Source organism: Varroa jacobsoni, unplaced genomic scaffold (assembly GCF_002532875.2).
Source record: "Varroa jacobsoni isolate VJ856 unplaced genomic scaffold, vjacob_1.0 contig00565, whole genome shotgun sequence".
NCBI lineage: Eukaryota > Metazoa > Arthropoda > Arachnida > Mesostigmata > Varroidae > Varroa > Varroa jacobsoni.
In genome coordinates this window covers 1-18248 of record NW_019214488.1, presented here as the reverse complement: position 1 = coordinate 18248, position 18248 = coordinate 1, and the positions used below count along the sequence as shown (strand labels likewise).

General features: G+C 41.6%; 1 protein-coding gene across 4 annotated transcripts; it reads right to left on the bottom strand.

Annotated features, from left to right (window-relative positions):
* Nucleotides 1–12301: 12301 nt before the first annotated feature.
* LOC111271373 (tau-tubulin kinase homolog Asator) lies at nucleotides 12302–16515 on the bottom strand. Of its 4 annotated transcripts, none has more exons than XM_022852114.2 (7): nucleotides 16380–16515; nucleotides 15985–16094; nucleotides 14937–15077; nucleotides 14297–14479; nucleotides 13695–13904; nucleotides 13106–13428; nucleotides 12302–12731 (listed from the first exon to the last, which is right to left on the bottom strand). In XM_022852114.2, exons 1-7 carry the CDS (start codon nucleotides 16414–16416, stop codon nucleotides 12680–12682), a joined length of 1056 nt encoding a protein of 351 aa, XP_022707849.1. In that variant the 5' UTR covers nucleotides 16417–16515; the 3' UTR covers nucleotides 12302–12679. The 4 variants fall into 4 exon arrangements, with proteins under 4 accessions (XP_022707849.1, XP_022707851.1, XP_022707850.1 ...); XM_022852116.2 differs by having other exon boundaries at nucleotides 16179–16469; XM_022852115.2 differs by having other exon boundaries at nucleotides 16292–16469.
* Nucleotides 16516–18248: the final 1733 nt, after the last annotated feature.

Genomic DNA, 18248 nt, shown 5'->3' with positions numbered 1-18248 from the left:
TCTAAATATCTTGAGTTTTTTTCCGGACATTTAAGTAGCTGCTGTGGATGCGTTTCTGCAAATCTTAATTTGATTCTGATTAGCAATACAGTACCTAAAATAAGACATGTATGTTACATGACACGGTGGCGATTTGATCAAGTCCTTTAAAATGGCTGGAAAAAACACTGTTGAAAAACATTATTTGGCTATTATCTTGTTTCGATTGGTGTTATTTACACACCCTGAATTTTGGTGGTGCCGACTTACGGTAAAGAGCCATAGATCTGATGAGAGGTCAGACCGTAGCGGTCGTGTATTTTTCATAAATAGCCCCCTCCAAAGCAATATTTCTCCAGTACTGCCTTTTAGGTATAGTAAGAGTGTTGCGATCCTAATTTTCAGCAATAATTGGTCATTCAACGTCGTGTCTACTATGTATAACACATAAAATTTGAAGAATATACTAAATTTGGGCTTTACATTATTATAGAATAACATTGTGGATCGCAAAACATGAATTCTACTTATGGTTTTTACTGACGATTATATTTATTATATTATTAATTGTATTTAAACAAACGTAAGCAATTCGCGAAGTATTGAAGAGATAAGCTATAACGAGAAAAAAAACGGGCTACCGTTAATTGTTCCTTAGCGCATAAATATATTCAATGAAAGATTTAAATATTTTATTTAAATCATGAATGATCTCGTTAGTATTGCGTGATTTACATTCTACAGTCCTTTTATTCTTGTTCTACAAAGACATATTATCGGTAATGCAACGTTTTCCTTGCTCAGCAGATGCTCTTGGCCTGGGTGTTACGAGAGTAGCATGAAGCTAACTTATTAGGCATGGCTAGATGCCGAACTAATCCGACAAATATGCAAATTCCAACTTTCCGCATGTGCACTTATGAAATACCACGTCTGACCTAGCAATTCATTTGAGCCTTTCTACAGTTTTGTGCCGGTACACTATGTTCAATGCTCATGTTAGAGCTACTTAGCCTTTAGCTACAGAAACCTAATAAGAAGCGTCGCCCCCCTTTAAGGCCAGCTGTTGTATTTTCAGCTAGCAATAAAAAAAGATAGTGTTACAATTGACCTTATCGACAGCACGTCTGTTAACGCACCTGCTGACAGGACGGTGGATTTGAAAATTCTCGTTCATGCTAGAATCAGGGCTGAACAGCGCCATAGGCTTGGCATAGTCGATTTTGTTAAGATCAATGTGCTTCATTGTCTCCAGTTGGATTTGTTCTTGCCAAACGGGACACTCTGTCAGATGTCAAAGTAGGAATCCCCTGCCGTTGATGCTGTCTCACAATCGGCCAAAACAGATTATACTGAATTGGCAACAACCTCAAAGCGGTTAGACGATTCATACTTAGAGTTGGTTCTCGGTCTTTTACCAAAGCATCGGCATTTGTTTTTGCCTCAACATCGACTGGAACAGTATATAAATGTTTACATCATGTTAACCCATTTGTTTAACAATCATATGATGAGATTTCATACTAGTTAACAATATTTCTTCAATGGTCTTGCTGGTCGAGAAGGCAGATGATATCTCAGTAATTTTAATGTAGTTTTAAGAAAATGGTCTGACGTTTTATATAGTTGTATTGTCGCTATAACCTTTCCATAATATGGTATGTTTTATTAAAGATATATTTACATTGTATCTCTCACATTGAAGCTCCGTAGAATATCTTTTTTTTTGGCTGTCATATCTCAGCTGCTTCTCTCTCTCATGCTTAATGAATTTCATCCTCACCCTAGCTAAGAAGTGCCATTTTAAATCGGTAACAAGCGCTCAAATCAGCTGACAAACATTTCAGCACAACTTTGGGTTGGGGCATATTATTCGGACTTTTCTGGGAAATGTTTTTTGGAGATATCGACAAAGTATTATTAAAAAATTCTCGTTTTTTTTTTATCGTTTGGTACAAGCGTAAGACGTTGGTGGCGATTGGCCCTCCAGAGAGCCAGCGATGTATAATGCGGGACGGCGAGGCAGGGCGGCATTGAGGGAAACTTTCTATAAGGCACATATGGGCGGTAAGGAAAAGGACAGAGGAGGCTATTACAAAGCGGGAAACCGACGAAAGGTCGAGAGCCGAAGAGACAAAGGCGAAAGTCGTGCAACTAGCAAGAATGGGCGGTTGAGAAGGAAAAAACGAAAACGCACGAAAATGGAGCTTCCGATGGACGCGGACAGCTGGAAAGACTTGCGGTCATTAGGAAATGGGGAAGAGGCCTCCTTTCATCCCAGCTCCTACTATCAACGACTGGACCGAAAAATATGAGAACTAGAATAGCGGAGGGTCATTGGTAACGCTTTCATCGGCGGCGTAGCTCGTGGCCTTCTGACATTTGCGTCTTGCGCAGAAAAAGGCTTCCAGGACAAGGAAGATTCCTCCATTCTCGGCCATTCGGCAGTCTGCGAGCCTTGCGGGTCTTCAAAGGAGAAAACACACGAATCGCATCAGGTTTAACTCGAAAGGCAAGCGAACCGATAAGACGATAAGACACTGGAAGTCGGTAATCCGTCTGCATTAACCACCTACCCTAGGAGTTCAAGGTGATAGGAAACGAGTGAGTTTATGAGCAGCTATACGGCAATTGCCGTTATCATAGCGACCATCCACCTTCTTTCACTCCATTTTGTTTCCATCATCTGGTCAGTTAGCTAAAACCAGCTGACTAAAAGCATACGCTGTATAAGTATGACTAACTATTATTGACTCCCATAACGTAGGTAAACCGTTTGGAACGCTATCTGTTCAGGTCAGCAGTAGTAGCTCTTTGACTCTATTTAATAATAGACGCCATTTAATAGCTCATTCTCTTCTGCATCGCACGGACAAACTTCACATTATCCGTTATTGGCGTCAAACGCTCATATCGATAGCTAAAAGATCCATAAAGCGAATGCTGTCATGGTTGGGCCATAGATATAACGTAAACCTTTCGTCGTAAATCTGTATGTGCAGATTTATGAAAATATCTTTCCGAACCCAAATAGTAACCCTTTTGTCATAACCGTCCGGCAAGCATAAACTGTTTCGTTTTTAATATTTTAATAATAGCTATTCTGTCAGCTAAAAAAAATCAAAACTTCTTCGTCTAACAGAAGTTTTTTTTTGAAGGGATTGCGAAACGCAGTATAAGCTCGTTTTCATTCAGTGGGATGTGTCCAAAGCAGAAAGCCAATAGCCCAAGGTGATGCGTCGGCTTGAAGTGCTAAGAGGAAAGAAATATGGCTGCAAATATCATAATAGGAAAAACAAGGACTGGAGCCTGATTGTTTCGGAGTTGTCATGACACGGATTTTGTACCAAACGTACAAGTAACTTATTTCATTGTAGCGAGAACTATATCAACATTCCATTGAAAACAGGATGGAAGCATCTCTATAAAGCGTAAGATGTGTTATTTCCAATCATTTCGTAATGTGGTTTCCAAAGGCCGTTAATTCTAATCGAGCAACGTGGGTCGGTAATAGTTACAGTCACGGTATCTGGGACAGGTAACTTTAATGCACTCGAAGGGATAATTAACGTTTGGCTATTTAAAGATGGAATCCTGCAAACACTTATGGACTGAGGTAAAGCCGATACAGTATTGCGTTGCCGTAAACGTCCATGCGGCTATAAGGCAACGTAGTCAGCGGCAAAATATCGCTTACCTTTCAAATTGCCTAGCCAACTCACTGAAGTATTATTGTGGAAAGATATCGTTTAATAGATGTTGTCCTTATATATGTATATATGTGTGCCTCCATTCAACACATTTCAAATCCATGGCTAAGTATTCTTTCATTCTTATGAAGTTGAATTCAGAGCATCTATATTGTTAAAAAATAGTACATGGAAAATATAAAATGTCTACGATGGACTGAATAATCGAGAGCAAACGAACGGCAACAGAATGCATTACATATCAACAAAAGTACGAATTTAAAAATAACCCAGTAGAGGGGATAGTTGGGGGTAAAAGTTAGGTCGGCCATATTGCATCATCAAGTAACCGAAAGATCCGTATGTACCGTTCGATAACCATGCGTTAAATAGGATTACTATAAAGCATCTTCAGCGAACTCCTTCTAGATAATAACCAATAACAAACCAAGTTGTATCGGGCTGTACACACCTATAAATAACTATCTAGTAAATTGAGCGTTTACGGCGCCTGGTCATCCTGGACAGAAATATTGATAGAGGAACTTTTGGCTAATAGGGCTATATTTCTGTGAGCTACGCCCCATGCCTAAAAGGTAGTTACTATTATTCCTCGAAGACCTCCTGTGTTGGAAGACGCTTAATTTTAATTTGCATAGTTATTTTACCTACGTATCTACAATTCTTCCAATAACTTATTCATGCAGCTGACACATAGCGCTAATAGCAGATTGTTTAGACTGTGCACAAGAGAACGAGGCGCCAACCCTCACACAGTTCTTCTTTTTTTTTTTGCATCTTTCTGCCGCTTCTTTTCAAAGCTGCTACCCTTAGAGTCTGTTCGTGTGGCGGGACGATAAGAAGACTGCGATTGCCCTGGTCCCTTTTTTCGTCAGTGGCCTCAACCACCAAAACGTTTCTGTAGCTTCATTTCAGAGATACGTACGTAGAATTTTCACAGTCCCATGGTAATAGCAGTAAGCTTTACAGCTGCATAGCATTTACGACAACACAATGTTGTGGCTATAATAATAGCAATGAGTTCACGAGTCGCTGAGATTTAATTAGAAAAGACAGAAAAAAGCATAAGAATCGCGTAACAGGCATCGTAACGTACTCTCGGTTTGCTTTTGTACTTTAACGTATGTACACCAAATGTCACCAGCGTACTAGAAGGACTGTCCTAAGAGGAAAAATAGAGAATATCTGCTCAAATGAATAAAGCCTTGCGAAACATTAGCTCGTAAGTTGTTTGTCTTTTTTGTTAACTAGCGCATTCAGGCTGAGTGATTTGCATGTTCTATCCACAGTATCTTTCATGTAGTTTTGCTAAAGTAAAAATATGACTTCGTGAGGAACGGTCATAAATCTTTGACATAAATAAATAGTTTTTGTCCGTTATTGCCGCGACATACTTCTTTTAGGTAAAAATATCGACCTGGTCTTGGCGTGGTTCCAATAGATAATTCTAGGTTCAACCGTGGATAGGCTAAGGTGGAAGCAGTAAACAGCAGAACAATCTGCGATAGCTTTGGCTGACGTTAACTCAAGCTGGCGTGTATTGTTATATGAATGCTACATACTCGTTCAACCATCCTAAAGTATTTCGTAATTATTCGCTTTTTAGGTTATTGTAAATTAGAATTCGAATCACTAGGCACAGGTTCAGGTTGTGCGTAAAATGTATTCAAGGATCTAAATACTTGTATTTTAGCTGTACTTACTGATATGGCTTTGGCTAAGATCTATCATTTTGCTTACGATAAACCCTAATAACTAAAATACAATAATTTTCCTAATCGAGCCTTAAACCTTAAAAAACATGTCGGTTACAGCAAGTTATACTAATAAGTATGAATGGGTCATTTCTGCCTCGCTTAGATCAATTTGTGGCTCCATTTCGTTACCAGCAGTAACAAAAGCTGGACCATGAAGAGCTCGTTCGTCGTGCACTTGTGACCTTAGTAGCTACTATCGATATACTATGTCCCTACCTTCTCCGAAGGCTGCGTCGAGCACTTTTTTCTACACGCGTTCCAAATGGGTTAGTTTCCATCAGTAGCCACACGACAGGCCGGGAGCGTTGGGTTGGAACACGGGTGCCAATACCGGGCTTCTCAGCAGGCTTCTGCATAGCACCTTCACACGACGGAAGACGAGAAGATGGCGGTGAAGTATTACGTATGACGGGTCCAATGTACACCTAACCCCCTTACAGCCTCCCCGATTTAGCTCGTTGTCGATTTCCAAATTCTCCAGTGGAGCGCGTCGTAACGAGATGACTGGCTGTGAAGCTCGGTGGTGGTAGCGGCTTGACAACCCGAGCGTGGCCTCCTTCTTTACCCACACTCACTCACTCACTTAACGAAATTTAATAAAGTCCTCTAATTCGGCGCGGCCTCAGAGTCCGCCCCGTTTCGTATCACATCCTTGGCTGCGCAATTGACGGACGGGGCTGGGGGCTGAACGCTCTTGGTCACCTACTTGGCGACGCGCTGGGTTTGGCACCGGTACTTTGGGCCGCCGGCCACCGGAAACGGTACTGGCGCTTCTCAAACCACTGTTCCTGGCCAACGACTCATGATCACTGCTGACATTGACGGAGTATCGTAATTCGTTTTCTGTCTCCCTTGCAGTTTCTCCACCTCTGGCCTGAGACGCACGGAGCTAACATCGCCACTACATCCATTTACATAAGATATTCTCTCTTCTCACTACTCGTTCGTGCACCCTTTTCGTAACCTGGTTTTGCTTTCGTTGCACTCAAATCGTCCGCCGCAGCAGCAGTAGCACCAGCACTAGTTCTGTCAAAAGGTAAAGCAGCGGTATGAAAGACGTTGTATTGGAAGGCTGTGGAACTGCACCGACCATGCACGGGTCGCTAGTCTTTTCGTGCATTCGTGAACAACAACAATAGCACACACTGAGCACACAAGAGCGCCAGGCAAGATGGCTAAATGGAGAGAGAACTCCCATACGGGTCACGGAAATCTTGCTCAGCATCTTCTACCACCTACAAGTGTCCCTACCACCGTAAACGCAATGTGCAGCGTTACAATTCCGGCCGAAATGCGTACGAGACACGTAGTCAGAACCAGCTGGGACACCAAAGGTTGATTTATGGTCAATGTTCAAATATCTCTGCACGTTTTGTTCCCTTGTTTTATCTTCAGATAACTGCTGCCTTAATAAAAGACAATGTACTTAAGCTAGACTATCCATGGGCTGCTTCAAATGCATGAACCAACAGAAAAATCGATTAGGGCTACGTTCTACATGATGGCCCTTTTGAACCTTCGTATCTCAAAATATCGTTAATAACAAACCCATTCGATAATTTTTCATTTGTCCATGTGGCTCATTTATACCTATTAATCACATTGCTGATTATTTCATGTTGAGTTTTTTTGTTCATTTAACATTTGCGTTTTATTGTTTAGTGTGTTATCAGTTTGCTGTAATTATTTTCGAAAAACCGAGAGGTTTTCCTAACATAATTTTAGAAAACGAAGAACTATACTTTGTTCAAGCATTCTATAATACCCTGCAATACATCAATAAGTGAGCTTGATGAAGTACGCGTTTAGAGATTTATCCTGTCAAATTTAGACGTCTAACACCACATGGCTCTATATCATGTAACGATTCATATAGCATATAATGGCGTGTATATTCATGTGCATGTGTGTTGGTATTCAAATCTAATAGAGCGGGCTGCCTGCACCGTGGTGATGGAGTACAGAGCTTTGATCGACAACAACAAGGGATCTCCATGTAAATTCGCTTCACTTAGATGACGAGTCTGCTCAATACCTACTGCTCATAGCGTACGTAAAATCGGCCAGATTAATCGACCTCGTCGTAAACGATGACTGAAATTGACAACCCGGTAAGGGAATTGCGGCGGAATACATTATACTGCTGTTTTACTTCACCTTCTAAATAGCACAATTTTTCCTTATGTTAGGTATTCGTGTCAACCGAATTTATACGGGATGCATTACGCAGAAGACTACTGGGTGTCCCCTTCCTCCGGGGTTACTAAAAAGATTCATGAACGATGAACGACGATAAGAGTTCTCGTGAACAAGATACATCTGGATGTTCTTTGGTGACACTTTATATTCTAGAGGGACAGCAAACCATTGCAGTGCCTGCCATATTTAGGTAATTCACTTACCTAGCTAAAAGTGGTTTACGCCTTCTTCCTTCATAAATTAGAATTCGAACCGAAGTGGGAACGCCCCGTTCTTGATAAATTTCGTATTTGTGTGACACTTAAGAACATTGATGATATTGCGTTACCTAGAAGTGTTGAGATAGTCGACGTAAATAAGGAGCCAAATAATGGTAATTCAATATTGTTTGATGTCAGTGACTTAGTATGTTCACTTAGGAAATCACCACATCAATCCTTTTCAGTGTAACTTGTCATTATTGCTGAAAACGACATGTGCTTGATACTGCCTTAACCTATACATCTATAAGATAATACACTATCCGACGAGTGAGGCGTGCCATAGAAAACCTTCCCAGAAGCTACTTCATCGCAATATCTCATTCCTGTACTAGCCTGCTGCTACAGCATATATATCTGCTGCTGTATATTCATCATGACTAGACATTCACTGTTCCTCGCAAGTAATTTGCCGATTTCCCGGTGCTGGAACTCCGTGCATATTTTCCGCCACTTCGCCAAACGAGCTCCCTCACTCGAGTCAAAGCGGCCGGTCACCTCGCTTAGATCGTGCTGGAGTTGTCAGGGCTAGGTAATTACCGTGACGAGTTGGTGGCTGCGTAGTCAGACTCATTATCAGCGTGACTCAGCAATGACGGTTTGTTTCCTTACGCATCACACGTGAATCGCTCAATAGATTAACTCGGCCGAAATAGATCAGACAACCGGAAAGCAAAGCGCCTGGTGGAGCGCTGCTTGAATTGCTTGTTGTTATGTTTGTTGTTGTTGTTGTACCGTTGCTACGGCTGCCGCTGTTCTTGTTGTCCGCCTCGACATTGCTGAGTGCATTGCCTCTGTCCGTTTTGTCTATTCTTAACTAATCAACCGATCAGTATATACAAGTAAGTAGGTGGGTGGGTGCATCGGTGAGCGAACTAAACAGCGGCAAAAGTATAACCCCTTATGCCCCCTTAAAGAGAAAGGGGAACTTGGCGGTGGTTTCCAGTAGCTAAACTGCAAACCTAATATTAAGGAAGCCAATGCATGCCTAATCATGTGAAGTATCATGAGATTTTTTTTTGTTTAGATGTGCATGATAAAGTTGGATAACATTATGTTCTTGTCGGATAGAGAAATGCCTTTATAGATAAAAGCTGTAATTGGTTTTATGATGAGGTATTTACCGCCTTCAACGACGAGTTAAATTTTCGACTAGATGTTTTTAATTATCATAAAAAACTATATTCTCATAAAGAATGCTGCAGGGTATATTGATTTTTATTATTTTGACAATACACGTTTGCGAAACTTCGTAATTACGGTGGCAGACACTTCAGCTGTAACACCCGTTAGTCTCTTGTCTAGGTTCCCTGGAATGATCCGCAAGTTTTTCTGTGGTTTTTTCACCCTCGCTCTTCTATGCTGAATATAAGTCTCCTATTCACTTACATAAACAGAGTCTGGTGGCTGGCGCTCATAAACTGACGAATCCAAGTAGGCCGCTCACCGTAATACTAAATGGCACAGTAAGTTTCGCATAACTGGTTTCACTCAAATGAAAATTAAAACGTGGGAGGAAGGAAAAGCAGCAGCAATAGCGAAGTTCAACTTCTTATTTCCGATTCGCCACACTTCCAAACTCCGGTCGCATTGTTCCAGCCCCCTCAGCAGTCCAAACCTCTACGTTACATCTACCTAACTCCCAAAACCCCAGGGACGAGCTCAAACGTACGCAACCACAGCCCGCTTCACAGATCTAGAGACCTGCATCTACACTCGCAGTATTTTTCTATCCTTCTTTTTCTTCTAACGTCCCAATCCACAACTGTCCCTACCTTACAATTACCTCCTCTGTATATTTGAAGCTATGCGCCGCAAAACACGTCGGGATTGTTCAGTCCCACTCCGTACCATTTTTGGTTACTTCGTCGTCGTCATTATCATCGTCAGTCGTACGCAATGACTGTGCGGTAGTGCCAGCATCTGGGAACATATGACAACGTCATCAGTAGCAAGGAGCTAGACGAAGAGTCGGTATCAACGAGGAAACTGAACATCGACAGGGTGTGTGCGGGACGAAGGAGCAGAAGCAGACCGTCAGCACTCGTGGGCTACTCACCAGCTGTAATAGTAGAAGAACCAGAAACTCCTACCGTTGCTATGGACGATAATGACAACAGAGCAAGCTGCTGGTGGTAATGCCGCTGCCGCAACTCCGAAAAGTCGTCTGCATGACGATAAATGTGGGATGCAGAAAACATGCGGGAACAGCTCCGTCGCGTGTTCTGACTGCCTAACCGATCCAGAAACCCAAAAAACTAGGCGCTGTATGCCTACGAGGGGCGCGTACACTATGAAAGCGACAGAAGTACAGAACTGTTAAGAGTGAGTAGAGAATCGGTGCTACAGAGCAGGGCTGGAACGCGCTACAAAATTCAATTTGCAACCTGCACTAGGGTCGGCAACTGTCAGCGTAGATGTAGAGAAAAGCCCTTTTCGTTTCTCTCCCATTTAGGAGCCGGAAAGACGTATTTGGTCAGGCGGGAACAACAACAACAACAACGCCGACGACGATAACGATTCAAATTGGACGGCACCGCAAAGTAGCGGCGGCAGGCGGAAGAAACAGAGCCATCTGCCTGTTTGCCCTGTGAACAAGCCGGCAGGGACGCAGGGGCGACTGAGGTAAAATCGCATGGATGTTTGATAGAGAGAAAAAGATATGAAGTGCAGCGTTTTCAAGCAGATTTTATAAAGGCTGGGAAGAGGGTCAGCGAGCTAGGGGCCTATCTATGAGGAGCAAAAGCTCGAGTAAAAGTGAAATAGTTTCAACTTAAACGAATAGCTCCGTTTCCGCCTTGTGGCCGGTTGCCAGGCCACGGGGCTGCCAACCCACCTCAGCCAGAACGTACATCAAGACAATAATAAGGGATGTCGTAACTGGCGTCTACTACAAGCGGTTCCTGCTCGTGGGACCCGTCGAAATGGCCGGAATTAGATTGCTTGTCTCGGTCTTTTCTCCACGTAGAACGTAGCTTACCCATGGCTTATTTGCTGTGCTCATATACTCTTAATTATTTGCATCTACATTATACGCATATAACAATTGGGCGGGATTGCACAATGTCTTGCATCTGCATTAAAATGGCTGATATACCATTTGTCCAAATAGTTTATGGTAGTATCATCATCATAGGGTGAGTAGTAGTGCTGCACTGTATGGCCGATTTCACCAATACCTGTTCCGTTGTTGTTGTATAACGGCTTCAGCATCGCGAGATGTCGCGAGAACTGTACCACAGCACCGCCGTTTTGAAGCTTTTACAATCATACTGTATTACAGTTATTTTTGTATTATCACCGTTCAGTGTCCGTAAAGACAACTAGCTTCTCTATGTGCTGCTGTGTAGCTTGTCATTTTCTTTATGATGACAACATCTTGTCCTTCTATACCGTCGTCTTCGACTTCAAACCGCGCCCTGGGCTCTGCGCACGGCGAAGCCTGCCGATGGTGGGATAATCCCACCGACTAGTCCTGGCTCCCCCCCAAATCCAAATGGCAGATCCGATTATAAACTTTTGGATTTTTTCCACACCGCTCACCATTCGCCCTCTACACACCCCTGATTTCCCTTCTTCCGGCCGGGAAAACAACTTCTCGTAGATCCCAAGACAATCCGTTACCCTCCCAGTGCTGTGTCCCTCCGACGTCGTTCCGTAAGGCTATAGTTTGTTAGCTTCTTTCCTAGGAGAAGGCAGCAGTGTACTGCAAATCAGAAACCTCTCAGTAAATCCTTTATATCGTCCACTTGCCCACTTAATGGTTCTTCCGACCAGGCCTGCTGTCACTGCCACCGCTAGCGGACGCTGCCGAATCGGCCTGATTGATGTTTACTCGAATCGGATTAGCTTTCAGATAAATCGTCTCCAGCATGACCATGCTCATATAGCACAACAAACGGACATTACTGCAGATTGAGGCCGTTTGAGATCATAGCCACAAAATGATGCAATATCTGTCATAATAGTAAGATTAGCAGTTCCACAACGCACTCGCACATACGTGGATGCTTAAAGCTAGCCTACTTACGGATGACGTGATTCGATGGGGTCGATATAATGGAATGTATACACTGAATGATAATGTTGATTTTTGGCACCATTAATTGTTACGAGTTGAAGACCCTATGCACTGCATTGCACACAAGATAATTTCTTGTTGACGTCGCAGACCGAGAGCCTTCTTGCCGATTACCAATTAAAACCACTTTCTAATAGGGTCTACATGTATTTTAAAGCTGTATCATTGAAAATATACGATCCAAATTTCGATATCTGCTTTGAAATAACTGTACCTGGGAAAATTACTTAATTGGGCCTGATATAACGAACGATTACTTAAATTCACATATTTTTTCCACTAAGGCGTGCAAAATCCTCGGAGTTGGTTATTTTTTCTTTTATTTTAATACTGCGATAGGTTTCGACTCGGATAATAATTGTGACCTCCTTATCAAGATAAATTATATAACACATAACGATTACGTAGGCCATATTGCTTGCAGATCAGAATACTATCGGACACGCTTCATCCGAAGTGCGAAAACGATTCTCCTAGCTAGGTTCGAACTTAACATGTGTTCAGCGTATATAGAACGCAAAACACACACAAGACCTTTTAATAAAATGAGCTATCGTAACGTACGAGTATATGTATTTTAACAGTTCATATATATCTACTTTCAAAGTCAGTCACATATTTTACTTCTTCGTCCAGTGCTATCGCGTTCTGTTTAGATACCTTGAAAAATCACGAACTACAAATTCGGTCCGGTTAAACTGGGGCCCATTCCTCACTCGAAATTTCGTCGCCCTCGTGATGAAGCCTAGAAACATGGAATGCGAAAACGATATAACTAAACAGTAACTAAAGTGTAACAATCCCAATAAAGGAAAATCGCGTTCTTTTAACTTTTGAGCTGATCTACTCCTACCTGTGCAAGTACTGCAATACTACTGCTTAGGAAAAGCAATTTCAATGGATTTGGGACAAAGAATAACCTAATATATATAAGCTACACCAATTACTCTGAGTACACGAACTTCTGTTCAGACATCCCCGATTTCTGACATAGCATTGTGTCACCTAGCAGCCTCTCACTACAACATAAATTGCGCATATAATCAGTTAGTGCAAGCCAACTCAGGTGTACTTGTTTTCACTAGAATTAAAAGTTGAAAAAAATGTGTTTCTCTCTACCCTATGTAAGGAGCATTTGCGTCGAAACGATTCTTATGTTTAGAGCCTCGGATTTTTCTGACACTTTCGCCTCTTCCTTCGGAACTGCAAGAAATCCCTTTACTGGTGCTGTCTTCCCAATCAAACGAATCTTCAAAGTGGACCCCTTTGTTAACAATACAACGACATAGCATGCGTCGGACAAAATCGTAATCAGGCTTCTGATGATACCGCAAACCGTTCAAGTAATAGAAAATTTTTTCCAGCTCAGCATAGTCATCTTGCAGCAATCGGCTTGGGATAAACTGCTTTTTCATCTGCGCCACGCGATCCTTCTCTTTCACCTATCGATTATGATCATATCGAACAGTTAAGTTGTCAAGTATTCAAAATTTCGCGCGTATTCAATTTAGTTCACCAGTTCAATTACTAGAGTTTTTTAGAAACTCTTTAGAAGCTTCGAATGTGGTGGAGCCGAACACTGCTATTTAGCGGCTCCATCACACCTCATTCGAATTAATGTAATCCAAAATTATATCGAATTTGTCGAAAAGTTCTTGCTACACTTACTTGTCATTTCACCGAACACAACAGTTCGCCAACTACTTACCTTTCTCCAAGGTAACTTTCCAGTGAGAAATTCGACGGTCATGTAGAACAGTGATACTAGGTCGTCGTGCCGTCCCAGTTCTTTGCCTCGGTGTGCATTTAGTGATGCATATCTTGTTGTCCCTCGAAAGCCAACAAAGGAACGCTCAGGCCGAAGATGATCGTCCCCATCGAGATACTGGCGCGCTAATCCAAAGTCCAAGATGTACACCTATATTAATGCAAAATACGAAAAAACGAACGCGCCTGTTTTCAATACTAAACAGGAAACTCTATATTTAATATGAAAACTGGCCGACCCTAATTAAAGGATCAATTCTTGGGCGCAAAATTTCAACCTCACATCTGTAATCTGCTCTACCCATCCCGGAGGACAAAATATTAATTTCATTCAATATAAATTAATAATCCGCCGGGGCTTATGGACGCCATGGTGTATTGCAACCTGAAAGCAAACCTGTGCAAAATTACCTATGTATGGAATCGAATGGTAGAAGCTTAAATATAATGGTGTGTTACGTAGTATACTCTACACAGCGGTAGCCAAACGAGTGAACGCTAATATAAGTTTAAAGCCAATCCGTGTAATGATACGACTAGAACCTTTCTACTGGTTTCTTTTGTGCAACCAATAGCAAAGTTGGAGGGCTTGACGTCTCTGTGAAGAAAGCCTTCGCTATGTACGGCTTCGATGCACTGTAGAGCTTCGTACACTAGACGCAGTGCTGTCGACGCACTGAATTTCTGATCGCCCTGCGCGCGTCGAAGTTCAGACAGATTTGGCCCCTGGGGTAATCGTATCAACCAATAAGTAACAACATTATATTGGCGTCTTCAGAAATACTAAGAGGACCTCAATACAACAGTAACAAACCGCGTCCGTCGAAGCAGAATTACCTGTACGTGATCCCTATACGCATCTCCAAATTTGGTACTCAAACAGTATTAGGCACGGTGAAAAAAACTCAATGCAATTAGCTATCATAGACATTTCGTCGTTGATTCGATGTCTTCGTACGATATGCGTTCGTACTATTAAACCATTTTGAATTTCGGTGAACTTAATTATTTACATAGTTGATTTGATCTGACCTTTTACCAAATAAGTTCTGTGTACGACGTCAGCTTATGTGGGCAATTAACTATTGCAGTTGGCAAAGTAAGTCGACGATTATCCACCGTATTTGGGACGCCATAAATATAGCTCTAATTTAATAAGCCCGCACCGCGTATTTTCCATTACCTGAATTTGCATGACAATATAATTGATGTTTTCAGTTCGACCACATCCAAGAAACGTACATGCGTGTGGGCAACCTTGAAGTCGTTTCAGAAGAGTTACTTCCATTCTTAGCACCGGCTTGGGCGCTTGACGACGTTCCACCTTCAGATAATAAAATTACGATAAGTTGCTCATATAACAAACAAAAGATTGTTACCTTCCATTGGTTAATATTCGAGCGAGAACGTTCCTAAATACACTTCTTTCTCAAATCACCGTTCTATTACGAGGTGTGTGGAACAGAGATCGTCTGCATAATCTACACAAGTTAATGTGATTAAATCAAAAACTTGCGTAAATAAATGATAAACAAGCTCCTATATATATAAATTGAGAACCATCACATACCGTAGAAATTAACTAGCAGTTAATAATTTAAAGTGGACTAGTAATCATTCAATACAACAAAAACCTTGGTTCTTTTTAAATTACGACACTATTTTTAAATCTTTCCTTTTCTAAATCCTTTCTTAAATCAGTTCCAGGGAAAACACGCAGGTTACACGACACGTCCCTGATACATACGTTCGAAATCAGCGATAAGTCTCTCTCGATTTCATAAATAACTATACATGTTTGCGTCTGTATGCTGAATCAAGAGCTCATTATTTCGAATAAGAAAATTTTCTGCGAAGACAGAAGTACATCTTTACTCTTTTCTCAGAAGCAAGAGGCCAACTGGACCAGCTAGATCTTCGCTCGTGATCTAAATTCAATCGCTTGATTTCTTTGAATGATACCACTCGAGCAAAAAATTCTGCCAGTTTTAAACATTAATGTATAACTAATCCCGATATATTTTGCTATTTCCTAAGCCAACCGGCCCATGTCTCGAAATTTTTTACGTCTTCACCAGCTATCATTCAGCGCTTTCATCTGATCGACCAGCTCTGGTGCGAAGAAACTATCTGACTGAGTTTTATTGCTAGTAATATATTGGTAATTATATAAGGTTGATGGAGCTTAATAGCTGAAGTCCGAAACAACAGCGTCAAGACATTTAAACTACCTTTATAGCAACCCGTTGTCGTTTGTCCTTATCCCAGGCCTCGAAAATCTGTCCAAATCCGCCGCCTCCAATCTTTCGTATTACGGTCCATCGGGTCTTTAAGCATTCTCCTTTAAAAGCATATAAATACACTAATTTAATTATGCCGATCTTCCTTGCATGGCTGTAATACAGTGGAAACCTATTAGACTTACATAAGCCTACAGTTGAATGACCCTTCAAACCCATAGGTCAACACGATTGCTCCATCTGAGATGAATCCGGCCCATTGTCCTTATATAATGCTTATCACATTCTAGGAACGCACCGCGTTGAAGATGTCCTTAAAATTGACGCATACGAATTATCTTATGACACAGAAAATCAGTCAATATATGAATCGAACGTTGACCGACCCTCCCTGAGCAAATCACTGGCTTCCGAGTTCTCCATTCGCTAATTCGGGAGACGGACTTTGTTGTTCCCCCAATTTCAGTAATTTTCACAAACATCGTCTTCTCACAGAAACTAATATCAACCGAATTGATATCTGACTTTCTTATTCGCTATGAAATTCTATTAATATTGTACTCTATTGTGGGTTGGAACTCCGTACTACATTGTTCGAGGTGGCCGGTGTCATATATTTTGATTGCTTCTGAGTTTGGCCACATTATGGTATAATCTCCTCAGTTTTACGTTTAGGGCCCATTTTTTACTAGGGTTTTTCATTCAGGTCTCCTTTCCTTAAAGTTGGACGGCAGGAATACAACTCGAACCTATACTATACCATGATTCTCTTCGCGCTTTCGTTCTCGTTACCCCCCCCCCCCTCGTTGGTCACTATTTATGCCAATTCCTTCTTTAAGTGATGAAAAAAAACACACGATTAGCATTTTTACAGAAAATTTGACAGTAATCCTACACGCCTTTTTTAGAAAGCTCTTCGACCAATGCCCCCTCAAGTACTGAACGCATGCATAGATACTAAACAGAATAGAATTGCCACTACTTCTATCCTACCTACTGAGTTGTTGTGAAAGATCCGAATGAAGCTTCGCTTGCTCCTCCTCCTCCAAAAAAAAGCTTCTCGGCTTTTCCATAAGGTCAGCTGCGGGTGCAGGCCGTTTGGCCAAACTGGTAGGCACTCGTGTTTCCTAACGCCATTTTGCTGAGTCTCAGCAAACAGGAATGACATGAGGAAGAGACGACGGAGCATCCTCGCACAGGGTTTGAGTTGCCAAGAGCGACTAAGAGGACGATGGCCGTTGTAACCGCTGCCTTAACTGCCGCCGCTAGGAAAGATGTTTCTACACGGTAAAAAGCAAACGAAAGGATCCGGAACGGAGCGCCGTGGAGTTCTGAAAGTTTGAAGTCACTCACTTCGACCGGAAGTCATTCGTCATAAAAGATGCGTGCTACGGCGAGCGGCTTCCGAATTAGAAATTATTGCAAGCCAGTTAATACAATTGAAGACGATAGAGAAACGAAGGCTTATGGAAGTGTTGAAATATAAATGTGACAAAGAAAAAGCGTTTCATCGGATAGATAGCTCGACTAACTCAAATCAAATCGCAATCGAGCTAGAATCGCGCCAGCTCAATCTTTAGTCATCAGTTGCAAATCATGCATAGGACTCTCGATTTTTTCTTAGAACAAAAGTTGCCTAGATTAACAGTTGAGTACAAGTATCACAATCGTACTCTGTAACATACGGACATGATTATGTGATTCATTGAGAAAAGAGTGTTCATATATGTTAAATAAGATAGAAATTTATATTTTGTGTAGTATTGACCAATGGCGTTAGCCGCATGATGGCGTGTTGGGTAGGAAATTTTGTCTATGTGTTGTGTGGGTTCAAATCCTAAGGTAGACAGACGGTATTTTGTGGTGGGAGCCCACCGTCTGATGGAACGCCTCACGGCAGTGCTGGACATAATGCTTCAAACATTTATTTAGTACGACACCTGACGCTATTAATGTCTTTATAAATTTATATAAGCGTCACCGTATTTGCGGGTGCATAAACCTAGCAAATGGATAAGACCAATAGATTTTTCTAGGAGAATAACTGTGTTAATTATATTCTGTTGTAATCCATTCTCTAGTACTGCATGTGATAAGGCGTAACAAATGAGTGCCTTAACCCATTTACCAGATTATATAAAGAATATATAACTTTAGTTATGCCAAGTAAGGCTTGCAGTTAAGTGGCCACGTATAAATAAATGCACTTCTTTAGCAACTTTACGAGTTGCTATTCAACATCCGTACACTATATA